Genomic DNA, 26,437 nt, shown 5'->3' with positions numbered 1-26,437 from the left:
AACTGTAGGTACCACCATTCTTTAAAAAGTGGGGTAAAGAACTTGAATCACTTGATTATAAACAAAAGATAGGGAAGATTTTGAAATTAACACACATAATTCAAAGAAGCTTGTGTCCTGTATTGTACGCTCACGAGATCTACTTTCATTTGCGCTATTTATACTTGAGATTATTGTTAGGGCTGCAATGATTATTTTCATAATCGAGTAATCTGCCGATTATTTTTTCGATTAATCGGATAAAAAAAAACTGAAAAGGGGGAGAAATATATATATACACACACACGTGCCCCCCCCCCCCCCCCAGTATAGATGACACATTCCTCCCCTCTCACATGGTGTCACTGCCCCACCTCCTCTCAGTGCTTCCCTCCCCCCCCTCCAGTGTCTCGGGTTTTCTCACCCCTTCATGGTGACAGCGGCTCCTCCTCGGTGTGCCGGGGTGGTGTGGGGCGGAGTCTCAGTCCGGACCCGCCACACGTAACTTGGCCCGACTCCTCCAAATGGAGCAAAGGTCACTCGGAAGCCGGGAGATGGATGCACGCATGTGCAGAGCACAACCTCCAATCATGGCAGCGCTGGAAAGCGGCCAGGCGAGGGCTTGCCGTGCCTGCGCTCTGCGGCGGGTCTATCGGAAGGCTGCTGGGTAGAGGGGAGAGGAGCCGGAAGCAGCGCAGGCACGTTGCTGGCGGGACGTCAGCTGGGTGGAGAATGCAAGCAGGCGTAGCTGCGTGCTCATGGACGTGGTGCATGCGTAGGACATGGGAGGATACACAGGATTCTAACGGACCGGCAGGGGGGAAGGTGCGGACTAGGGGTGCAACGGATCAAAAAACACACGGATCAGATCGTTCCTCGGATCAGAGTCACGGATCGGATCAATTTTCGGATCAGCAAAAAAAATAACACTATGCCCCCCCCCCCCCAGCCACATTTTATTTAACCACTTTCAGACCGGACCATTTTGCTGGTAAATGACCAGAGGTCTTTTTACACTTTGGCACTGCGCTGCTTTAACTGGTAATTGCGCGGTCATGCAATGTTGTACCCAAACAAAATTTGCGTCCTTTTCTTCCCACAAATAGAGCTTTCTTTTGATGGTATTTGATTGCCTCTGCGATTTTTATTTTTTGCGATATAAACGTAAAAAGACCGCAAATTTTGAAAAAAAATGATATTTTCTACTTTTTGTTATTAGAAAAATCCAATAAACTCAATTTTAGTCATACATTTAGGCCAAAATGTATTCAGCCACATGTCTTTGGTAAAAAAAAAGTCAATAATTGTATATTTATTGGTTTGCGCAAAAGTTGTCACATCTACAAACTAAGGTACGTTTTCTGGAATTTACGCAGCTTTTAGTTTACGACTGCCTATCTCATTTCTTGAGGTGCTAAAATGGCAGGGCAGTACAAAACCCCCCCAAATGACCCCATTTTGGAAAGTAGACCCCCTAAGGAAATTGATAAGAGGCATGTTGAGCCCATTGAATATTTTATTTTTTTGCCTCAAGCGATTGAATAATGACAAAAAAATTATTTTTTTTTTTTTTTTTACACAAAGTTGTCACTAAATGATATATTGCTCACACATGCTATGGGCGTATGTGAAATGACACCCCAAAATAAATTCTGCTGCTTCTCCTGAGTACGGGGATACCACATATGTGGGACTTTTTGGGAGCCTAGCCGCGTACGGGGCCCCGAAAACCAAGCACCGCCTTCAGGCTTTCTAAGGGCGTAAATTTTTGAGTTCACTTCTCACTACCTATCACAGTTTTGAAGGCCATAAAATGCCAAGATGGCACAAAACCCCCACAAATGACCCCATTTTAGAAAGTAGACACCCCAAGCTATTTGCTGAGAGGCATGTTGAGTTCATGGAATATTTTATATTTTGCCACAAGTTGCGGGAAAATTACAAACTTTTTTTTTTTTTTTTTTTTTTTCACAAAGTTGTCACTAAATGATATATTGCTCACACATGCCATGGGCATATGTGAAATGACACCCCAAAATAAATTCTGCTGCTTCTCCTGAGTACGGGGATACCACATATGTGGGACTTTTTGGGAGCCTAGCCGCGTACGGGGCCCCCGAAAACCAAGCACCGCCTTCAGGCTTTCTAAGGGCGTAAATTTTTGAGTTCACTTCTCACTACCTATTACAGTTTTGAAGGCCATAAAATGCCAAGATGACACAAAACCCCCACAAATGACCCCATTTTAGAAAGTAGACACCCCAAGCTATTTGCTGAGAGGCATGTTGAGTCCATGGAATATTTTATATTTTGCCACAAGTTGCGGGAAAATTACAAACTTTTTTTTTTTTTTTCACAAAGTTGTCACTAAATGATATATTGCTCACGCATGCCATGGGCATATGTGAAATGACACCCCAAAATAAATTCTGCTGCTTCTCCTGAGTACGGGGATACCACATATGTGGGACTTTTTGGGAGCCTAGCCGCGTACGGGGCCCCGAAAACCAAGCACCGCCTTCAGGCTTTCTAAGGGCGTTACAGTTTTGAAGGCCATAAAATGCCAAGATGGCACAAACCCCCCCCAAATGACCCCATTTTGGAAAGTAGACACCCCTAAATTTAGGGGTACACTAGTGAGACTAGGTAATAAATGGCGGGTGCCCTGAAACTATAAAAAAATAACTAACCAACCAGCGTCACCTGTAACAGTTATATGGTGATCACTGGTGAAAGGGTTAACTAGGGGGCAATCAGGGGGCTTTATGCGGTAGTATATGGGGGTCCCTGGCGCTATAAAAAGCTGCGGCGAACCTAAATACCTACCTGCCTAACTAGCGTCACCTGTGACACTAATACAGCGATCAGAAAAACGATCGCTTATTAGGCTGGGTTCACACTGGAGCGATGCGGGAACGCCACGAATGCGCGGCGGGTTCCCGCATCGCATGCCTCCCGGCGGCAGTTCACACTACCCTATGCGAACTGCTGGGAGTGTCAGTGAAATGTTACTGACACCCCCAGATCAGTTCGCATATCGCAGTGCGATCTGCAAACTCGGATCGCATGGTGTGAACACCCATGCGATCCGATTCTGCTGCGGGCCAAAAAAAGGGTCCCGTGCGAATTTGCGGCGGGTGCGGCGGGTGCGGCGAATGGCTGAACTCGAATCGCACAGAGATCGGATGTGATTTGCACTGCAGTGCGGTGCGAATCACATCCGTTCTCAAACCGCTGCAATGTGAACCCAGCCTTAGTGACACTGGCGACGGGGGGTGATCACGGGGTTAAACCTTTATTGGGGGGGTTAGGGGGGTACCTTAGAACTAAAGGGGGCTAACCCTAACTGCCCTAACAGTTATTAGTCACAAATGACACCCGCCGGGTGATCAGGGGGTTAAACCTTTATTAGGTAATAAATGGCGGGTGCCCTGAAACTATAAAAAAATAACTAACCAACCAGCGTCACCTGTAACAGTTATATGGTGATCACAGGTGAAAGGGTTAACTAGGGGGCAATCAGGGGGCTTTATGCGGTAGTATATGGGGGTCCCTGGCGCTATAAAAAGCTGCGGCGAACCTAAATACCTACCTGCCTAACTAGCGTCACCTGTGACACTAATACGGCGATCAGAAAAATGATCGCTTATTAGGCTGGGTTCACACTGGAGCGATGCGGAAACGCCGCGAATCCGCGGCGGGTTCCCGCATCGCATGCCTCCCGGCGGCAGTTCACACTGCCCTATGCGAACTGCTGGGAGTGTCAGTGAAATGTTACTGACACCCCCAGATCAGTTCGCATATCGCAGTGCGATCTGCAAACTCGGATCGCATGGTGTGAACACCCATGCGATCCGATTCTGCTGCGGGCCAAAAAAAGGGTCCCGTGCGAATTTGCGGCGGGTGCGGCGGGTGTGGCGGGTGCGGCGAATGGCTGAACTCGAATCGCACAGAGATCGGATGTGATTTGCACTGCAGTGCGGTGCGAATCACATTCGTTCTCATAAACCGCTGCAATGTGAACCCAGCCTTAGTGACACTGGCGACGGGGGGTGATCACGGGGTTAAACCTTTATTGGGGGGGGTTAGGGGGGCACATTAGAACTAAAGGGGGCTAACTCTAACTGCCCTAACAGTTATTACAGTCACAAATGACACCAATGCAAAAAAAAAAAAAAAAAAAAAAAAATGACATTGGTGTCACTGTGACTGGGGGGCAGGGGTAATTGGGGGGGGTGATCGGGGGGTAAAGGGGGGGTGTGAGTGTGCCTGGCATGTTCTACTGTGTGTGTAGAGTGTTGGTGCAACTCACCGATCCGCTCTCCTCCGTGTCGGAACGAAAAATACAGACACGGAGGAGAGAATACATCACTTCCTCTCCTGTGTTTACATTACAGGAGAGGAAGTGATGTCACCGGGGATTTCCATTCGTCGAGAGCGATCGCGAGGGGGTGGCCATGAATGAATGGCCGCCCCCTCATCCCGGATCGCTCTCGACGGAATGCCGACCGCCGCAGGCACCGGGGGGGGGCCCGATCGGGCCCCCCACCCGCGGGCAGGCAGGGACTTATATATACGCCCATATGCCTGCCCGTGCCATTCTGCCGACGTATATCGTCGTGCGGCGGTCGGCAAGTGGTTAAATAAAAGGTATAATACTATCTTCCCCCAATAAAATGCAGCTTATTACAAGAATAAAAACAGTCAGCATATCACTGATGACTTGCGCCAAGCTCACCACCGATCAAAGTTCCTCCAAACAGACCGCCGTGATGAGTCCACGGATGCCTATTGGCGCAAATCGTCAGTGATATGCTATGTTTTTATGCTTGTAATAAGCTGCATTTTATTGGGGGGGGGGGGAGATAATGTTGTACCTTTTATTTAAATCAACAATGTGGCTGTGCCGAGCAAGTGGAAAGGCTTAGATAATAACTACTATCTAATAGATAGTAGTTAGTTATTAGGTTAGATTAGGTAATAAATGTAGTGGTACCTGCATAAAAGAAGTTTTGAATGAGGGCAGGCAAGGCATCCAGCGTGACTCCTCCAGAATTCCTTCACTTGGGCTGACACAGGCTGAACAACGCGCTGGGGGTAACGTCAGCGCGCAGTTAGCCGCCGCCGGGTGTGCCAAGATGGCCGCCAGCTCCGGAGCTAGGCTAAAGCCGCGGCCTTTCCTAAGGCCGCGGCCCGCTCCGCGGATCGAAAGTGCGGACCAAGTAATCGATAATGAAAATCGTTGACAACGATTTTCATTATCGATTATTATCGATAATATCGATTAATCGTTTCAGCCCTAATTATTGTATATATGTACAATAATAAAATATGTGTATTTTCACAGCAATGCATCAATTTTATTTCAGCTTTCTTCCCATATGTCCACTCTACTTCCTGACAGACGCATAACAATTTAACTGGACTGCTTTACATCCTGCAGATACAAGAATTGAAAACATTCCACTGAGAAGTTTGCAGCTTTACCGCTAAATCATTGTTCTTCTTAGCCACATCAGCTGGTAAGTTTCCAAATTTGTTTTTTATTGTTTTATCAGCACCCAGCTCCAGAAGCTTTAAAACCGTGTTTTTGCGTCCATCATGAGCTGCCCACATGAGTGCCTGCATTGCAAATGAAAAAAAGTAATGAATGAGACACTGTACAGAAATCAGCAGTAAACCTGTGAAGAAAAAAATACCGGAACTAAATCGATATAAAGCTATGAAAACTTTGCTATGGAGAAAAATTACTAAATGTTAAGGTAACTTGATAGCTTTTTGCACTTGGTTACTATTAGTCCATATACTGTATAGGGAACCTAAAAGATTTGAAAACAGATGTCTAAATGGCAGTAAGACATGCAGAAATTTAATACTTGCCAGTTAATGAATATTTACTTTAACTCAAATACACTTCCTTTAACCACTTAAGCCCCGGACCAATTGTCAGCCTAAGGACCAGAGGTCTTTTTACAATTTCGCACTGCACTGCTTTAACTGGTAATTGCGTGGTCATGCAGTGTTGTACCCAAACGAAATTTGCGTCCTTTTCTTCCCACAAATAGAGCTTTCTTTTGATGGCATTTGATTGCCCCTACGATATTTATTGTTTACGATATAAAAAGGATAAAGACCGAAAATAAAAATAAAAAAAAGATATTTTCTAATTTTTGTTATAAGAAAAATCGAATAAACTAAATTTTAGTCATACATTTAGGGCCGGTTCACACTGCAGGCGATGCGAGGCGACACCGACTTGCCTCGCCGCGACCTCAGCGGCAACTTGCAGATGACTTCTGTATAGAAGTCAATGCAAGTCGCCCCGAGGTCGCCCGAAAGTAGTACAGGAACCTTTTTTCTGAGTCGGAGCGACTCGAGTCGCTCCTCTCAGAACGGTTCCATTGTACAGAACGGGGGCGACTTGTAAGAAGCGGCGAGGCGAGTCGTGTCGCCTCGCATCGCCCGCAGTGTGAACCGGCCCTTAGGCCAAAATGTATTCAGCCACATGTTTTTAGTAAAAAAAAATGTCAATAAGCGTATATTGATTGGTTTGTGCAAAAGTTATGGCGTCTACAAACTAGAGTACATTTTCTGGAATTTACAAAGCTTTTAATTTATGACTGCCTATCTCATTTCTTGAGGTGTTAAAATGGCAGGGCAGTACAACCCCCCCCCCCAAATGACACTATTTTGGAAAGTAGACACCCCAAGGAAATTGCTGAGGGGCATGTGGAGCCCATTGAATATTTTTTTTTGTCCCAAGTGATTGAATAATGACACAAAAAAAAAAAAGTTTACAAAAAGTTGTCACTAAATGATATATTGCTCACACATGCCATAGTTATATGTGGAATTGCACCCAAAAATATATTCTGCTGCTTCTCCTGAGTACGGGGATGCCACATATGTGTGACTTTTTGGGAGCCTAGCCACGTACGGCACCCCGAAAACCAATCACTGCCTTCAGGATTTCTAAGGGTGCAAATTTTTGATTTCACTCCACACTACCTATCACAGTTTCGAAGGCCATAAAATGCCAAAATAACACAAACCCCTCCCCCCCATGACTCCATTTTGGAAAGTAGACACCCCAAGTTATTTACCGAGAGGCATGTTGAGTCCATGAAATATTTTATATTTTGCCACAAGTTGCAGGAATATTAAATTTTTTTTTTTTTTGCACAAAGTTGTCACTAAATAATATATTGCTCACACATGCTATGGGCATAAGTCAAATTACACCCCAAAATAAATTCTGCTGCTTCTCCCGAGTACGGGGATACCACATGTGGGGGACTTTTTGGGAGCCTAGCCACATACGGAACCCCAAAAACCAAGCACTGCCTTCAGGATTTAAATATAAAACGCTACCAAAAAAAACTGTTATGCCCCGTACACACGAGCGGACTTTTCGACATCCAAACTCCGACGGACTGAGTCCGGCGGACTATCCGATCGTGTGTGGGCTGCAACGGACTTTAGCGAAGCTAAAGTCTGACGGACTTTAGAAATGAAGCATGCTTTAAATTTTCCCGACGGAACTCCGCCGGACCCGGTCCCCTTTGAAAAATCCGCTCGTGTGTGTGCTACTCCGACGGACTAAAACCGACGCTAGGGCAGCTATTGGCTACTGTCTATGAACTTCCTACGTCGAATCCAGTCGTACGTCATCACGTTCGACTCCGTCGGAGTTTGGTGTGATGGTGTGTGGTCAAGTCCGTTCGGTCGAAAAGTCCGCCAGAACTCCGTCGGAACTCCAGCGGAACTCCGGCGGAACTCCTTTGGAGGTCTGTCAGACTTAATTCCTCTCGTGTGTACGGGGCATTAGCGATCGCAGGGATCAGGCCTGACTCTGCGAACGCTGCAGTTATGTGTTTAGTGTTTTGTAAGTGACAGTAATCGATCGATACTGCACTTGGGTGGGCTGGGCGGAGGGGCAAAACGCAGGTGCTAGCAGGTATCTGGGCTGATCCCGCTAACAATGCGTTTTTTGGAACCCTAAACTGCTGGGGACCTGCTGTTAGATCTGATCAGATATTGATCTGTTCAGATACTATACCACTACGGGAGGTGTATGCTTTGCACGTGGGTGTCAGTGGTAATGGCACTAACCTAGCGCTGCCTGGGGCAACGCAGACCCTGACCCTAAAACCGAATTGATATCACCCGCCGGGTGATCAGGGGGTTAAACCTTTATTGGTTAATAAATGGTGGGTGCCCTGATGCTATAAAAAGCAAACTAACCAGTCACCCGTAACACTTATACAGTGATCACTGGTGAAAGGGTTAAATAGGGGCAATCAGGGGGTTAAAATCAAAAAAAAAACATAAAACTAACCCTACATAATTGCCTCCTATATGCCCCTATACCCTCTCTTTCCACTTACAATATGAGATTGATTCATACAATCTGTGTCGCAATTCATTGGCTAATTGCTTTTCATTGGAAATCGCATTCCGTCCCCTTGGATCACCTCAAAATCAGAATTAATAACATTAATCTGATGGAAAAGATATTCCATACCACACAGAATTCCACACATTTATATAGGAAGAAATGGGATCCCTGGTTTAACCACTCTACCTCCTTTTTTAATACTCCCTGAAATTGGGTCTCTTATACATGATTATCTACGGTTTACTGCACTATTATGGCTCTAGCCCATCACTTTACCAAATGAAAACACAAACTATTGCAATATATATGCACGGTATTTTGTAAAAAATTTTTTGTATCTATGGTGATTTTCTATGTTTGTTTTGATATACATTGCATTTATTATATTATATCTATGCTTACTCCCTGTATTTTCTCTATGTACCAAATAAAAATCGTTTGTAAACAAAAAAAAAAAATCTTTATTAGGTAGTATATGGGGGTCCCTGACGCTATATAAAAACCTGACGGGGAACCTAACTAACTAACTGGCTAACCAGCGTCACCAGTGACACTTATACGGTGATCGCTGGTGAAAGGGTTAACTCTAGGGGCAATCAGGGGTTAAAATCTTTATTAGGTAGTATATGGGGCTAGAGGCGCCTAGAGGCGATTCAGTTCGCATTGTGCGCTATACAAGTATTTAATTCATTCATGGGGGTACCCAACGCTATAAAAACCTGGCGGTGAACATAACAAATAACTAGCTACCTAGCGGCACCAGTGACACTAATGCAGCGATCAGAAATACTATCGCTTAGTGACACTGGCAAAAGGGGGTGAAAGGGTTACCTGGGGGCAATCAGGGGGTTAAAACCTTTATTAGGTAGTATATGGGGGTCCCGGACGCTATATAAAAACCTGACGGGGAACCTAAATAACTAACTGGCTAACCAGCGTCACCAGTGACACTTATACGGTGATCGCTGGTGAAAGGGTTAACTCTAGGGGCAATCAGGGGGTTAAAATCTTTATTAGGTAGTATATGTGGCTAGCATTGTGCGCTATACAAGTATTTCATTCATTCATGGGGGTACCCAACGCTATAAAAACCTGGCGGTGAACATAAAAAAATAACTAGCTACCTAGCGGCACCAGTGACACTAATGCAGCGATCAGGAAAACGATCGCTTAGTGACACTGGCAAAAGGGGGTGAAAGGGTTAACTCTAGGAGCAATCAGGAGGTTAAACCTTTATTAGGTGGGGTAGGGGGCTACCCTGGACCTAACACTAACTGCCCTAACACTTTTTACTTTCACAACTGACACTAAATGCAGTGATCAGTAAATAAATGATCACTGCAATCAGTGACACTGTGACGGGGGGGGTTGGGGGGGGGAATCGGGGGGTGATCGGGAGGGGTAATTTGTGTGCCTATGTGTACCTACATGTCAGTGTAGTGTTTGGTGCACTACGTGTTCTCCTCGCAGTCCGGTCAAAAAGACCGCCCTGAGGAGAATGACATCACTTCCTCCCTGCCTGTGTTAACACTACACAGGCGGAGGAAGCTTCTCATTCACCAGGAGCGATCAAGAGGGGATGGCCAGAAACCAACGGCCATCCCCTCATCCAGGAGCGCTCCTGAAGCGAAACGGACCGCCGCAGCCAGCGGGAGGGGGTCCGATCGGACCCCCCACCCGCTGGAAGGCAAGCACGTACATGTATGTGCCTGTGCCTGTCGGTGCCGTTGTGCCGACGTACATTGCCATGTGGCAGTCCTTAAGTGGTTAAACAATTAGGGGCAGATTTTTTAAAGCAGCGAATGCACTGCAGGTGTATTTTCATGGCGCCTGGATTTTAAAATTACAGTCATTGGTTCACCTGCAATTAATGTTTGCTAAATGTCATAGTTACTGCTTTTCAAATATACCCCTTAGCTTCCTTCTGTCTTTATTCTATTTCAATCATTTAAAGATTATTGGGGGGCGCCTGAGAGAACACATCCACGAATGAGAGAACCGACACCCAGCCACACACAAACACCTCCACGCACAACCTAGCGGCAACTACCGGACATGCCAAGAGGTAAAAAAGACAGCCCACGTCCGCAGAAGCTGCCGAGCTTCTTCCAGCTGCGCAGATATTCCCAAAATGGCAGCGGCGGCTCCTGCACGGAACTGACAGGAGACATGCCAACATCCTCAGCAGCAAACAGAGGAGGTCAGACACAGGCAAGCAGCAGCCGCAGCAGCTCATCCTACGAGCAGCCAGCTCATCCATAAGCAGCCCAGTGAAGCACAAAATTAACACAGTCCCGGAGAGGCCGCACCAAGACCCAGACATGGAGGTAAGCAGGGTCACAGTAACTAATGGGGGAACTCCACATCAGGCACCCAACCCCATAACGGCCTACCCTACCTCCAACATACCAGTGTCTGACAGTCCTTAAAGAAATGTTGCTTTCACTTAAAGTATACCTCCATGCAGACCTCACAGCAGGCATCTGAACCTGCCAGAGAGAGAAGTACAAGCCCTAGGAGGTAGAGTAGACCACATGGAGCAACAAATGGTGGACTACTCCATATCTTATAACACACTAGTAGAGGCACATAATGCATAATGAAGAAATACTTTGGCTGAAAAACAAGGTGGAACCTGGACCTAGAAGATAGGACCTGAAGGCAAAATATTAAAATGAGAGGAATCCCAGAGGCGATCCCAGCCACGCAGCTGCTTCAATTCGCCCAAACATTCTTCTCTGCATTGATCCCTACCCTAACGACACAGGACGTACTTCTAAAAATGCATTACTACCACATCAAAAGAACAAATTCTGGTAGCTGCACGTAGAGAAGAAGACAAACCACCTCAGTTTGAGGACATAATTCTATTACCAGACCTGTCCAAATATACTCTCCAGCAACACCGCAACTTATCCACCATAACCAAGGCACTGTGGAACCATAAAAATACCCCACACGTGGAAGTATCCCGCAAAACTACTGATCACAGATAATGGGGCTACAATACTGGTTTGCAACCTAGATGAGGATCTTGCAGCTCTGCGTCGGTGGGACACAATACCTCCCCAAGACCCACAAGAGGTAATGCCACCAACACATAGACCAACCCACGACTGGCAGGTAGTCTCAAGAAAACGGTCTAGCAAGAAAACTGTCGGAAATCTCAGAAACAAACACGCAACTTGCCATCTCTCTCTGGACTGAGGGGGTACAAACTAAACTCCCTGGTTTTCCCTCCACGTCTAACAACAGCTACGACTGCACATGGATCGAATTGATGATCCCCTTCTTAATGCTCTCTCTTATTTTATCTTTATTATTACCATGTTATTATTCGTTAAGCACCGTGTTCGCCAAAAACCAGCGAAGAAAACCTACAAGCATAACTTGGACATCACAGTCTGGCACAAAATGACACCCATCAACAGAGGAGCATACCCAGGAGACAGTAAACTTGGTCGTAGTGAGTACTACACTACCCCTGACAATCTAAGACACCACAATGACTATAAAATGCCTATCCATTAATGCTAGAGGCCTCAACCCCCCAGCCAAAAGATGCTCCATGTGGCTGGAGGCTCTCAAGCATACATCTGATATTCTATGTGTGCAAGAAACTAATTTCCAAACCAGTAACCATCCCAACTGTACACACAAGGAATACCCACATATATTCCTAGCCACTATTCCTGAAAATAAAAAAATGAGGAGTACTTCTGGCAATACGAAACACTGTATCCTTTTAACACAAAGAAACGATCCAAGCAGAAAATGGACATTATAGTCAAAGGCGACATTAACTCGACTCCCTACACTAAAGCCTCATGGTACGCCCCAAATTCACACCAAATAAGATTCCTTACTCGTTTATTTAAGAAAATATCACAACTGATGGTAAAATTATCATTTGTGGAGACTTCACCGTAATCCCGGAACCGAAGATGGACACCACCGCACACAAAAATACTAATACCATGTACCCGAACAAATTGATACAAGTAGAGTTATACAATGTTTGGAGATGCATGCGTGCGAATGAAAGGGACTTCACTTTTTTCTCGCATAGACACTGTTCATACTCGCGCATAGATATGTTCCTAACAGACAAATGGTCCCTACAGAATATCGACTATGCAGATCGACAATATTACATGGTCAGACCACGCTGCTCTCTCCATGAGCATAGCTGAAAAGGGTGTCTCTCCCTCCTTACCCATCTGGCGCAGTAATGTTAGGTTACTACAAGACCCTAAAATTTCTCAAGAAATATCCCAGCACCTAATAGCCTTCTTCCAAAACAATGACCTGGAATGGGCCCACAAGGCCTATATGAGAGGCATATTAATACAAAAAAAAAATGCCACACACTAGAAGTGGACACTACACTTGCTAACATCCGCATATTAGAAACACAGAACAAAACAGCACCTAACACACAACTGACTCACAAATTGACACACTTAAGAGAAAGACTACGAGAACTCCTATCAAATCAATACGACGCATACATCAAGCGCCTACAACTACATTTCTATGCCAGCGCTAACAAAGCAGGCAAGTATCTGGCCAACAGAACTAAAGCAGCCAAACTCAAAAGAATTGCACATCTTATACACCCTATTCACAAACACAAAATCATCAACCCACAAGAAATTGCAGAACAATTTGCCACATACTATAGTGACCTATACAACATACAAAAGGACTCAAAAAAACAGCTACTCAGCCTAAAATTCCAAACATACAAAAATTCCTATAAGACATACAACTGCCATCTCTCTCAGATGAACAATTGAATACACTGAACCTACCTTTCACAAAACTGAAATTGAAGAGACAATAACTACCTTGCCCAAAGGTAAATCACCAGGCCCAGACGGATTTGCCAATGAATATCTCAAAATTTATAAACACATTTTAGCCCCGCACAAGCAAAAGACAGTCCAGAAGGCCGCTACCGAAGCATCGTTCCCCCAAGAGATGCTGAAAGCATACATGGTCACCATTCCAAAACCGGGGAAAGACCCGACACCACGTAGCTTCAGACCCATATCATTATTGAATTCGGATATCAAAGTGTATGCCAAGCTCATAGCTAAAAGATTAGCAGACTATGTTCCAACCTTAATCCAACATGACCAGATGGACTTTGTGAGTGGGAGACAAACTTCAGACGCCACCAGGCGTATTAATGTAAAACACCATGCTGAGAAAATCCGGACGCCTTCTCTGCTTCTCTCAGACGCAGAGAAGGCGTTTGACAGGATATATTGGGGATACATGTCAGAAGTGTTGACTAGATTTGGATTCCGTGATCACATTATAAATGCAGAAATAGTATTATACTCCCATCCATCCGCACGTGTGTACACAACAGGTAGGCCATTATCCCCGTTCAATATCTCTAATGGTACCTGCCAGGGTTGTTTACTATCCCCAATGATTTTCAACTTCATGATAGAACCCCTGGCGGAGGCCATTAGAAACAACCCCGACATCTGTGGCTTCTGGTTTGGGTCTAAAAAACATGCAATGTATCTATTCGCAGATGAAGTCATTTTGATGTTATCCAATCCACTCAAATCACTGCCACTGGCACATATATCGTACTACAAAGTTGATTTCACCAAGTCTTTGATTCTAAATTTAGGAATGAACCAGAAAAACAAAAATAAACTACAAAACACCCTCCCCTACAGTTGGAGCAACAAAGGAGAACCGTACTTGGGTATAACCTTGGCAGCGTCCATAAAATAAAAAATAAATAAAATAAAAAATTAGCAGACACCAATCTTAAACCCCTGGCTAAAAAAGAACTATCATGGATGGGAAGGCTTGCAGAATACAAAATGACTCTTACCGCAAATCCTGTACATACTCAGAACACTCCCAATCCATATACCATTTCACTACCTCAGATTCATTTCCACTTCTATGTGGATATATCTGTGGAAAACCAAGAAAGCCAGGTGTACACCTAAAATGTAATCCCGCACAGGAAAGCAGGAGGAGCAGGGCTTATTGGCATTTACAACTATATGTGGACAACCAGACTTGACCAAATAAGACAATGGTTCATAGACTCCAACCCCCCATTATGCGTTGAAATTGAAAAAACAAGTGCCCCACACCCCAATCTCCGCAAATTACTGATAGAAGACACCTGGATACCTTGGGAAGACAATTACCACCTACTATACTGGTGACCCTCCAGGCATGGTGGTTCCTCCTAAATCACCAACACATAGATCATACCAGAATAGACCACCACCTCTCACTGGACATACTGGAAGCTATGATACCAGAACTGTCACTAAAGAAATTCTCACACTATGGAATTAAAACGCTACAAGACCTATTCCTAAACACCACATTATTAACTAGTTACCTCCTAATGTCCACATACAAACTCCCAAAGCATATGCACTTTACATATATAAGGATTGTGCATTTCTTACGGACTAACTCATTGCCAATGTTTGAAATACAGACCATAGCTTGGCAATACTATACACAAACCCAAACTAAAAGTAAGGGTATATCATTCTTCTACAACTACCTACAAAACAAAAATATCTTCCGGAAAAACTGAGCAATTAACACATGGGAAACCAACATAGGCACAATCTTCATGAATAATCAATGGCAAAAAGCATTCCATGAATGTCAATCAGCATCACATTGCATAGCCCACTGGGAAATGATGGTAGGAACAAACAGATAGCAATATACCCCCTGTAAGATCTCAAAAATGTTTCCACATACCTCATTATGTGGGCGAAACTGTGGCCACCAAGGTCATCTACATATGTTTTGGGAATGCCCATCCATAACAAGCTTCTGGAACCAGGTCTTCCAGTTGATATCCTCAGTCACGGGCATAATAGGTATAGAAAAATTCCCACGCAATATGCGACAAGTAATATCCCACATATTGCTAACGGCCAGATCTCTAGTACTACTCGCATGGAAGGACACTTCATATCTTAACATTACTGAAGTGACAAAACTAGTTCAACGGCACTACACCTCAGAAAGGACGCTAGCAATTAGTGCATTAAAATGTACTGAATTTGACCAACAATGGAGTATATGGATGGCAACGCTCAAAAGACTATAAACCCACATCCAAAATACTCTATGCTCACCTTGACAGTACTACCAATGGTTAGGTATGAACATGAGTGCTTAATGTGTTTATATCTTACGTTTATGTGTTCATGTTGTATGTTAATACCCTTTTACGACAACTAAGAACGTTTCCAATGTTGGACTCTTTTCTTTAATGATAAAGTAACTGTACGTATAGGAGTGGTTCTACTAAGCGAGGTGCAGTATGATCCCTTTGGGGTACCCGGAGAGGGAACAAACTCCAAACCAGAATACTCAACGCAACAGAAATGTGAACTGAAATCCCACATCCTAAGGACAACAATAATAGAGTCAAGCAAACTACTATAATAATCTAATGTATGAACCATATGTTCTTTTGTAATGGAAGCCTCTGTCAATTTTTTTTTTTGAACATTAAAAGATTATAGGAAGTCAGCTCCTTTGTAAAACATTAAGGCAATACTATGAATTGAGTCCAGAGAGGTGCATTACACCTCCTGGACTTCGCTCTATTTACAGTTGTGCTCATACGTTTACATACCCAGGCAACATTTATGATTTCTTGGCAATTTTTCTGAGAATATGAATAACACACACTTTTTTCACTCATGGTTAGTGTTTGGCTGAAGCCATTTATTATTAATCAACTGTTTACAAACTACCCAAAATGACCCTCATCAAAAGTTTACATACCCCAGTTCTCAATTCTGTGCATTGTCCCCTTTATCATCAATGACAGCTTGAAGTCTTCTGTGGTATTTGTGGATGAAACTATCTTCTCAGATGGTAAAGCTGCCAATTCCTCTTGGCAAAAAGCCTCAGATTCCTACAAAATTCTGAGGCTGTCTTGCATGAATTGCACATTTTAAATCTCCCCAGAGTGTCTCAAAGATATTGAGGTCAGGAGACGGAGATGGCCACGCCGGGACTTTCACTTTATTCTGCTATAGCCAATGACATGGTCTACTTGGCATTGTGTTTTGGATCATTGACATGTTGCAATGTCCAAGTACATCCCATGTGCAGCTTCATGGCTAATGAATACAAATGTTCCTCCAGTATTTTTTGACAACATACTGCATTCATCTTGCCATCACTTTTGACCAAATTTCTTGTGCCTCTGTAAGTCACACATCCAAAAAACATCAGTGAGCCATCTCTGTGTTTCATCATAGGCCTTGTTGATTCCTCTCCAAATGTAGCATTTCTGGTTGTGGCCAAAAAAATCAGATTTGTTCAAATCACTCCAAATGATTTTGTGCCAGAAGGTTTGAGGCTTGCCTCTGTGCTGTTTGGCATATTGTAAGTGGGATACTTTGTGGCATTTGCGTAGTAAATGGCTTTCTTCTGGTGACTCGACCATGCAGCTCATTTTTCTTCAAGTGCCTCCTTATTGTGCATCTTGAAACAGCTACACTACATGTTTTCAGAGAGTCCTGTATTTCACCTGAAGTTATTTGCGGGTTTTTCTTTGCATCCCGAACAATTGCCCTGGCAGCTGAGGTTGAAATTTTAATTGGTCTAACTGACCGTGGTTTGGTTTCAACAGAACCCCCTCATTTCCCACTTCTTGATTAGAGATTGAACACTGCTAATTGGCATTCTCAATTTCTTGGATATCTTTTTAAATCCCTTTCCTGTTTTATACAGTTCAACCACCTTTTCCCACAGATCCTTTGACAATTCTTTTGCTTTACCCATGACTCAGAATCCAGAAATATAAGTGCAGCAATGGAGGAAAGATGCAAGGGGTCTGCCAGGAGTCCAGAAACTTGACCTTTTATACGAATGCACACACACCCAAACACTAATTACAAGCAAACAGATCACAGGGGAGGATGATTACCTTTAACCACTTCCCGACCAGCGCACGACGATGTACGTCGACAGAATGGCACGGGCAGGCATATTGGCGTACAGGTACGTCCAATATTCAATGGCGCCCTGCCATCGGGAGCGCGCCGCCGGAGGCGCGCTCCCGCGCTGGTCGGGACCCCCGTGAGTCCGGTCGCGGGACACGCGGACTCGATCGCCACGGGCATCCCCGCGATCGTCTCACGCAGCGGCCGAATGGAGGAAATGCTGTGTAAACAACATTTCTCCATTCTGCCTAGCAACTAGTGACGCTGATCTCTGCTCCATGTGATTGGAGCAGAGATCAGTGTTCACTAAATGAAAGCCCAACCCCCCACAGTTAGTAACACACCCCTAGGAACACTTAACCCCTACACTGCCACCCACTGGTTAACCCTTTCACTGCCAGTGTCATTTACACAGGAATCACTGCATTTATATAGCAGTGATTACTGTATAACTGACAATGGTCCCAAAAATGTGTCAAAAATGTCTGATGGGTCCCCCACAATGTCGCAGTCACAATAAAAATCGCTGATCGCCGCCATTACTAGTAAAAAAATTAATAAAAATGCTATAAAACTATCCCTATTTTGTAAACGCTATAACTTTTGCGCAAACCAATAAATAATCGCTTATTGCGATTTTTTTTACCAAAAATATGTAGAAGAATACGTATCGGCCTAAACTGAGGGAAAAAAATGTTTTTTTATATATTTTTGGGGGATATTTATTATAATAAAAAGTAAAAAATAATGCGTTTTTTTCAAAATTGTCGCTCTATTTTTGGTTATAGCGCAAAAAATAAAAACCGCAGGGGTGATCAAATACCACCAAAAGAAAGCTCTATTTGTGGGAAAAAAAGGACGTCAATTTTGTTTGGGAGCCACATCGCACGACCGCGCAATTGTCAGTTAAAGCGACGCAGTGCCGAATCGCAAAAAGTGGTCTGGTCTTTGACCAGCAAAATGGTCCGGTCTGCAAGTGGTTAATAGCCATTCAAACCCCTTTGTCAACTTGTGTGCATGTTATCAGGCCAAAATCACCAGGTTATGTAAACTTTTAAACAGGGTCATTTGGGTAGTATCTGTTGTCATTATGATTTAAAAGAGTAAAAACAGTGGATTGATAATAAATGGTTTCAGCCAAACAAAAACGTGAAGAACGTTTTTGTGTTATTCATATTGTCTGAAAAATGGGCAATAAATCCAATTCTGCCAAGGTATGTAAAGGTATGAGCACATCTGACAGCTTTATAGTACTTCTGAAAGACAGTTAACACCCTGGTTATGGGAGACCAGTGCTGATCCATCGGAGCTCTGCATCTTCAACAAGAGAGTCACTGCTATTCCTGCCCCTCCTCTCCTTGTTCCCAATCACAGAAGCTTTGGCATTATGTGAACATATTCACAAAATAAAAAGACTTCTGTGAAAAAGCTGCAGAGGGGAGGAGTTAGCATAGCTGCTCTGTGTGCTTCACTTTTATCAGATTTCAAAGCATCTCTAGGCAGAGCAATAAACCTGTCAAATATAAATAGAGATAAGTCCAGGAGCTGCCATGTAACTCCTTCGACTAAGTTTACTTTCTTTAACCACATGCTTACAGTGGCACCTAAACCCTCCTCCTGCAGAGATCAATTTTCAGCTTTTAGCGCTATTACTCTTTGAAGGACAATTGCGTGGTCAACAACACTGTAATATGTGATTGATACCTGGAGCCAAAAAAAATAGGATTTTTTGTACTCACCGTAAAATCCTTCTCTATAATTCACCAACCGACACAGCTCCTCTCTAAGAAAATGTGTTGTCAGCCCTATCACTGGAGATACTAGGCAAGACAACACTTCAGAACTTTTAGTTCTGCCCATGAGGTGTTCCCTAGGCTACAACCCCACAGCCTGCTCGGGCAGAACTCAGTACGTCAACAAGCAGTATAACGTAAAGAAAAAAAGGAGGGGTGGGTGCTGTGTCGGTCGGTGAATTACAGATAAAGGGATTTTACGGTGAGTACAAAAAAACTATTTTCTCTTATATTCACCGATCAACACAGCTCCTCTCTGTAACAAAATGGGACCTCCCCAAGCAGTGCCAAACAAGGGGTGGAAAAAAACAGCATAAAAAATTCATCCACCATGGCAAGTGGGAACTAGTGAAACTAAACCCACAAAAAAAACAGCAGTGTGTGGAAAAACACCACCACATAACCGGGTATCCTCAACCGGAGGAATCCCAAGACAGCAACCATTTGCGGAAGTAATGCAACAGTGCATTAACATAACATTAACATAACAGTACTGCGTTTTTTCGAGAAAGAAAAAAATAAAGATTGCATACTTAATTTCAACTACAAGGCCACCTGCAAAACTTTACGGCCAAAAAAGGCATCAACCGATGCACTGACATCTACCTTGTAGAACTTGGTAAACGTATGGACAGACTACCAGGTCGCCGCCTTACACACCTAAGCAACTGACGCTTGGTGTCAGAAGGCCCAAGACGTTCCGATTGCCCTTGTAGAGTGGGCCGTGACCGGAAAGAGGGGCACCTGCAAGGAGTAGGCTTGTACTACAACCTGTCTTATCCACCTGGAAATGGTGGCCGACGAGACCGCCATACCCTTCTTCGGACCAGCCACCGAAACAAACAGTGAGTCTGACTTCCATAAGGGAGCCGTGGCAGACAAATATACCTTCAGAGACCTAACCACGTCAAGAGCATGAAGGGCCACCTCTTTGTGGTGCTTCGGCTTAGGACACAACGATGGTAATAAAATGTCCTCATTGATACGAAAAGTCGAGAAGACCTTCAGTAGAAAAGACGTTTGCGGACGCAACACCACCTTATTCCTGTGGATGACCAGATAAGGTGACTTGCAGGACAAAGCTGCCAATTCCGAAACCCTCCTGGCCGATGTGATGGCCACTAGAAAGACCACTTTCTGGGAAAGAGTCAACAGGGGAATCTTCCTAATATTTTCAAACGGCGGCTTTTGAAGCGCCGACAACACCAGGTTCAAATCCCATGGGGGTAACGGTGGACGCACCGGAGGGACTACGTACCGTACCCCCTGAATGAAAGTACTCACTAAAGAGTGCGATACCAGGGGTCGTTGAAAAAAAAGACAGTCAAAGCTGAAATTTGCAATCTCTGGTCAACTCCTTGCTGGAGATACAGCAGGTTCCTGGATATGAAAAGGGAGCGCGGATGCCATCCTTTCTCCTCACACATGGAGATGTAGGCCTTCCAGGTACGATGGTATATCTTCTGAGAAAATGATTTCCGTGCCCTCAACATAGTTGGAATCACCGAGTCCGACAGACCCCGGATCCTCAACACCTGGCTCTCAATAGCCATGCTGTTAAAGCCAGCGACGGTAAAGCAAGATGAAAGATTGCACCTTGAGATAGGAGGTCCTTTCGCAACAGCAGTCGCCGGGGATCGTCTGCCACCAGACGCACCAGGTCTGCGTACCAGGGTTACTGGAATCCCCTCGGCTTCCACTCTGCGAAGCAGACATGGCAACAGTTTTAGTGCAGGAAAGGCGTAGATCAGCTGGTACTGATCCCACGGAGCAACCAGCGCATCTGACGCGTCTGCACATGGATCTCTTGTCCTGGACATGAATCTCGGCACCTTCCAATTGAGACAGGAGGCCAATATATCCACATCTGGTGTGCCCCACTTCAGGCACAGCAGCCTGAATATCTCCGGATGCACCGCCCATTCTGCTGGGTCCAGCATCTGTCGACTCAGATAGTCCACCTGTCAATTTTCCACCCCCGGAAAGTAGATGGCCGACAGGGCTGGTACGTATCGCTCTGCCCACCGAAGTATGTGAGCGACCTCCCGAGCAGCAGCTGAGCTTCTTGTTCCCCCTTGGTGATTTATGTATGCCACAGCCGTGGCGATGTCTGACTGTATCCTGATCGGACGCCCTTGAAGACTCATCGACCATGTGTGGAGGCACAGCCTGATCGCTCTCAATTCGAGCAGATTGATTGGCAACTCAGATTCTTCCATCGACCAGAGGCCCTGAGCCGACTGAATGCCCATCACTCCACCCCAGCCAGATAGACTGGCGTCCGTAGTGATCACCATCCATTTCAGAGGAAGGAACGATTTTCCAGACTGAATCACCAGGGACCTCAACCACCAGATCAGAGAGTCCCTGACTGGCTGGCTCACCTGGATCTGTTGATCCAGGAACAACTGAGATTTGTCCCATTTCAACAAAAATCTACTTCTGCAGTACTCTGGTGTGGAACTGGGCATAAGGTACTGCCTCGAAGGAGGCTACCATGAGCCCCAGTACTCGCATGCAAAAGCGGTGCGACAACCACTTGCGGTACAACAGTAGTTTGACCGCAGATCTGAGAGTCTGCAATTTGTCTGAAGGGAGGAAAACTCTCGCTTCCTTGGAGTTCAATAGCAAACCTAGGTACTCCAGACGCTGGGTCGGCACAATCACCGACTTCTTTAGGTTCAACAGCCACCCAAATTCTTGCAGGGTCTGCATGGTAATCGCCACATCCTCCTCTAATTCTGAGGCGAAAGATGCTCTAAGGAGGAGATTGTCCAGGTAGCCCACGATCGCGATCCCGCGTTGTCGCAGCAAAGCCAATACTGGTGCCAGTACTTTGGTAAAGACTTGGGGGGCTGATGCCAGGCCAAAGGGAAGAGCCACATATTGGTAATGGGCTTCCCCGAACGCCAAACGTAGAAATTTTTGATGCCGAAGGCATATGGGTATGTGCAGGTACGCATCCTGGATGTCTAAGGACGCCAGGGAGTCCCCTTGATGGAGTGCAGCGACTACTGAGCGAACTGATTCCATTCTGAACCTCTGCACTTTTACAAAGTGATTGGGGGCTTTCAAGTCCAAGATCGGATGTACCCCTTCCTTCTTGGGAACCACAAACAGATTTGAGTAGAATCCCTGGAAGTGTTCCGATTCTGGAACTGGTACAATCACCCCCTGATTCAGCAAGTCCCTTACCGCCCCCAACAGGGCCTCCCGGCGAACCAGGGATACGGGTATGCTGGAGGGGAAGAAGCTGTTTGGTGGCCAAGAGAGAAACTATCTTGTAGCCTGTGGAAATCAGATCACAGACCCACTGGTCGGATAACCGGGAGGACCACCGGGCTGCAAACTCCCGAAGGCGACCCCCCACCCGAGACATGGCGGTAGCACTTTTGTTCACAGGCTTATTAGGCTTGCGGTTGCAGGCACGCTTTTGACCGTCTGTGGGCGTCCTGGCGAGTTGGGGACATTTTGTCGAAGCACCTGGAGGACAAAAAATCCGCTTATGAGCGGAAAAAGAGGGCCCTTGCCTACAGCATGCTCCTTAGCCTTCCTGGCCTGTGAGAGTAGAGTACGCTTACCACCAGTGGCATTTTTAATAATGTCCTCTAACGAGGCTCCAAACAGCCAATCGCCAAGGAAGGGAAGATCCATCAGGGCTTTCTTGGATGCCTGGATAGCAGACCAGCATTTTAACCAAATCAGGCACCTCAGCTGACACTGAAGCCCTGGATAACAGAGGGAGAGTATCCAGGGCCGTGTCACAGACGTACTTAAGGCCTTGCACTAGTTGGTCTGCTAGTTCTACGCAGACAGGGGAGGCCTATTGCTCTCCCAATTCGCGTTGCAAAACTTTTGCCCACTCAGTCAGTGTCTGCGACACCAGTGCGGATGCCAGTACAGGTCGCACGGCTGACCCCGCCACCATAAACAAGGAACGAGCCACCGCCTCTGCCTTCCTGTCAGTGGGAATGCAGGAGTCCCCTCAACTGGGATCGTGGTTACTTTAACCTGGATACTGGGGGGGGGGTCCACGACCGGAGGAGCCGACCATTTTTTCATTAGGCTTTCCTCAAAAGGGTAACGCACCGCCATGTATTTGGGGACCGAAAAGGTCCGGTGCGGATGACCCCATTCCTTGTAAATGAACTTATCAAAATAAGTCAGATACGGGAACACCTTAGGTGAACGTGCTGGCTTGCGGGACCCAAAAGGGATCGTACATCAGCAGAGGGATCCGCTGGCTCCTGAATCTTCAGTGTATCACGCACAACTGTGATAAGTGCTCCAACTAGCGCTTTGTCGCGCAGGAATGGGGACTCATCCTCAGTCCGAACGATCCTGGTCAGCCTGATCTGACAAGACACAGCAGGGGTCACCGGCCTCAGCAGGACCCGAGTCTGCGTCAAAGCTCTCCCCAGAGGACGGGGGGGCAGGGGCCGCTTTTTAGCACCTTTCTTCCCACGTACCACCTCTATCTTGGCAACAAACAAATTGAGGACCGCCGTAAGGGTATCAATAGGGACCGCGCAGTCCGCAGGTGACCGGGTTGCAATTGCCTGGATTTCGGGGGAAGAAACACCAGTTTCTGAAGCCATGCTGACCCTACACTCACTGCCACCTGAAGGGGACTTAGGACAGGGACAGTCCCACACTCCTGCTGCCGCTGGATTCACCATCCTGGGCCGTTCCGCGCTGTATTACTGCAATGCCTGATGATCCCCAGCGCTCCCAGATGCAGAGATAGCAGAAAACTGTCGGTGGCCTGCCGCACCATCGGTGAACGATCGGTGGGCGATCAAACACACGATAACCTTCCCAGCGCCCTGTGATGACCAAAAAGGAAGCAGAGGGCACGGGGCAGCTGCTAGAGCACAAAAACGTGGTCCGGCTACAAGAAAATGGCCGCCGGTGTTCTCAATAGAGAATCACCAGGAAAATGGCAGAATGAAGCCAGAAGCCAGCCTGACCCTTGCCCGTACTCAAAATGGCCGCCAAACAGCGCTATGAAGGAATAGAGAGAACATTTGGCAGGCACAGCGCTGCACCAACACAGGGGCATGACTACACAGGCATCCAGCGGGACTAAGCTTCAGGACCCAGGCACTCAGCACAGCTAAAACCCCAGGTGAGAGCCCAGACACACACACACCGCTCAGCACATGTACACCCCCCCCCCCCCGTGGGGGGGGGAAGAAGGGAGTTAGGGACAGGAGAGAGAAGAGAGGGGGGTGAGGGGGCCCCCGAATTGACTTACTGAGGAGCATTACAATGAGGGGATCCAAAGGTTGTTGGGAGATTCTACCACTTACAAAACACTAGGGGGAAACCGCACAGCTAAACTCAAATCAGAACTGGGGGCCTGGGTTAACAAATGCAGTATCAATAACATCTTAGATAATAAAGAGGCAAAATATCTTATTTACAGGTCCCCAGGATTCAAGTATTATATAGAGTGCCCAAAATTCATGAAAGCAAGGATAACCCACCGGGTCTGCCTATAATTAGCGGTATTGGGTCTTTGTATTCCCGGGTGGGTGAGTACCTTGACATCTACCTTCAGCCCTTGGTCATCAGGGGGAGATTGTACTTGAAAGATAGTCAACTCATCAAATCACTTGATACCATCAAGGTAGATGACAGTACCATATTGGTTACGGTGGACATAGAATCTCTATATACCAATATTAGACTGTCAGATGCTCTTGTAGCAGTGAAAATGGCTCTCATGGTGGAATCAGGGTTGAGCACAATACAAATCAACTTTCTTGTAGAAGGGCTGGAACAAGTGATGGGTAATAATTATTTTTGGGCCCAAAATAAATACTATAATGAAATAAAGGGGGTAGCGATGGGGGCGAGGTATGCCCCCAGTGTAGCTAATATAGTGCTTAACAAGTGAGAAGGGGAAACCATTTATAAGAGACCGACTAAATCATTGGTGTATTATAAAAAGATACACTGATGATATTATTCTTCTATTGGGGATCCCTATGAAGAATTGAAATAGTTCTTGGCAGGCATGAATACCAATCAATGGGGACTTAAACTTAAAGCAGAAAGCAGCCTGGAAACAATCAACTATTTGGATTTTACTTTCACGAAAACCAATAAAATTGGCACCAAGATCTATTTCAAGGTGACAGACAGAAATGGTTTTGTGCCAATTTACAGCTGTCACCACCCCCAGTGTTTGGGTGGGGTGCCAAAAAGCCAATTAACTAGTTGCTGACCGCCGGCCGTCAAATGACGGCCAGGCGGCGCACCTATTGTGGCGGGAGGCCGTCATATGACGGCCTCCCGTTTAAACAGGGAATTCGCGCGATCGAGCGCGCACATCCCTGTTTCTTCGGTGGCGGCGTGTCACGGAGACACCGCTCGCCACCGAAGGGGGTGAACAGCCATTCATTTTGTATCCAAATCCGGCTTTAAACTTCTCCACAACAGTATTACGGACCTGCCTGGTGTGTTCCTTGGTCTTCATGATGCTCTATGCGCTTTCAAGAAAACCCTGAGACTATCACAGAGCAGGTGCATTTATACAGAGACTTGATTGCACACAGGTGGATTCTATTTATCACCATCAGTCATTTAGGACAACATTGGATCATTCAGAGATCCTCGCTGAACTTCTGGAGTGAGTTTGCTGCACTGAAAGTAAAGGGGCCGAATAATTTTGCACGCACCGCTTTTCAATTTTTATTTGCTAAAAAAAGTTTAAAATATCCAATAGATTTCGTTCCATTTCACAATTGTGTCCCACTTGTTGGTGATTCTTCACAAAAAATAAAAATGTTATATCTTTATGTTTGAAGCCTGAAATGTGGCAAAAGGTTGAAAGTTCAAGGGGGCCAAATACTTTCGCAAGGCACTGTATTTTGAAGCCCCACTATGCTTTGAAATCTGGCCTTGGAGAGACCTTGCTGATACTGTGTAACTGCCCAGTGTGCTCAGTCTTGCCATGGCATAAAATGGTCTCCCACAACCTCATGCCTCATGCCTCTAGCGGAGTTTGGGTGCTCCTCAGTATTAAGCCTCCTATACAGCTGTTTCATTTAATGACTGTTTCAGGGTACGTTCATGCACAGCTATCTATTGAAATTGCCGACCCCCCCCCCCCCCCCCTCTAAAGACACCAAAAATAGTGCAGTAACTACTTTTGTAAATCGGTGCCACAAAGTTGGCGTCACACCGTATGGGACAGTGCCGTTGCCAGCAATAGGCTGCGATTTGACGTGTCAAATCTCACCGATGTGAACAGGGTATTAAACTACATATGAAATTGACGA

At 45.7% G+C, this 26,437-nt stretch overlaps 1 protein-coding gene across 1 annotated transcript in view; it reads right to left on the bottom strand.

Annotated features, from left to right (window-relative positions):
- The window catches only part of ASZ1 (ankyrin repeat, SAM and basic leucine zipper domain containing 1), a 575,076-nt gene that overhangs the window by 288,961 nt on the left and 259,678 nt on the right, over positions 1–26,437 (bottom strand). Inside the window, exon 7 of the mRNA XM_077471359.1 lies at positions 5,467–5,601. Coding sequence (XP_077327485.1) covers positions 5,467–5,601 — 135 coding nt within the window. The remainder of the gene's footprint in view (positions 1–5,466; positions 5,602–26,437) is intronic.

Source organism: Lithobates pipiens, unplaced genomic scaffold (genome assembly GCF_037356315.1).
Source record: "Lithobates pipiens isolate NorthernLeopardFrog02 unplaced genomic scaffold, aLitPip1_a1.2 Scaffold_8, whole genome shotgun sequence".
NCBI classification, from domain to species: Eukaryota; Metazoa; Chordata; class Amphibia; order Anura; family Ranidae; genus Lithobates; species Lithobates pipiens.
Note: the sequence above shows the minus strand (reverse complement) of the source record. Positions and strands in the feature narration are given on the sequence as shown.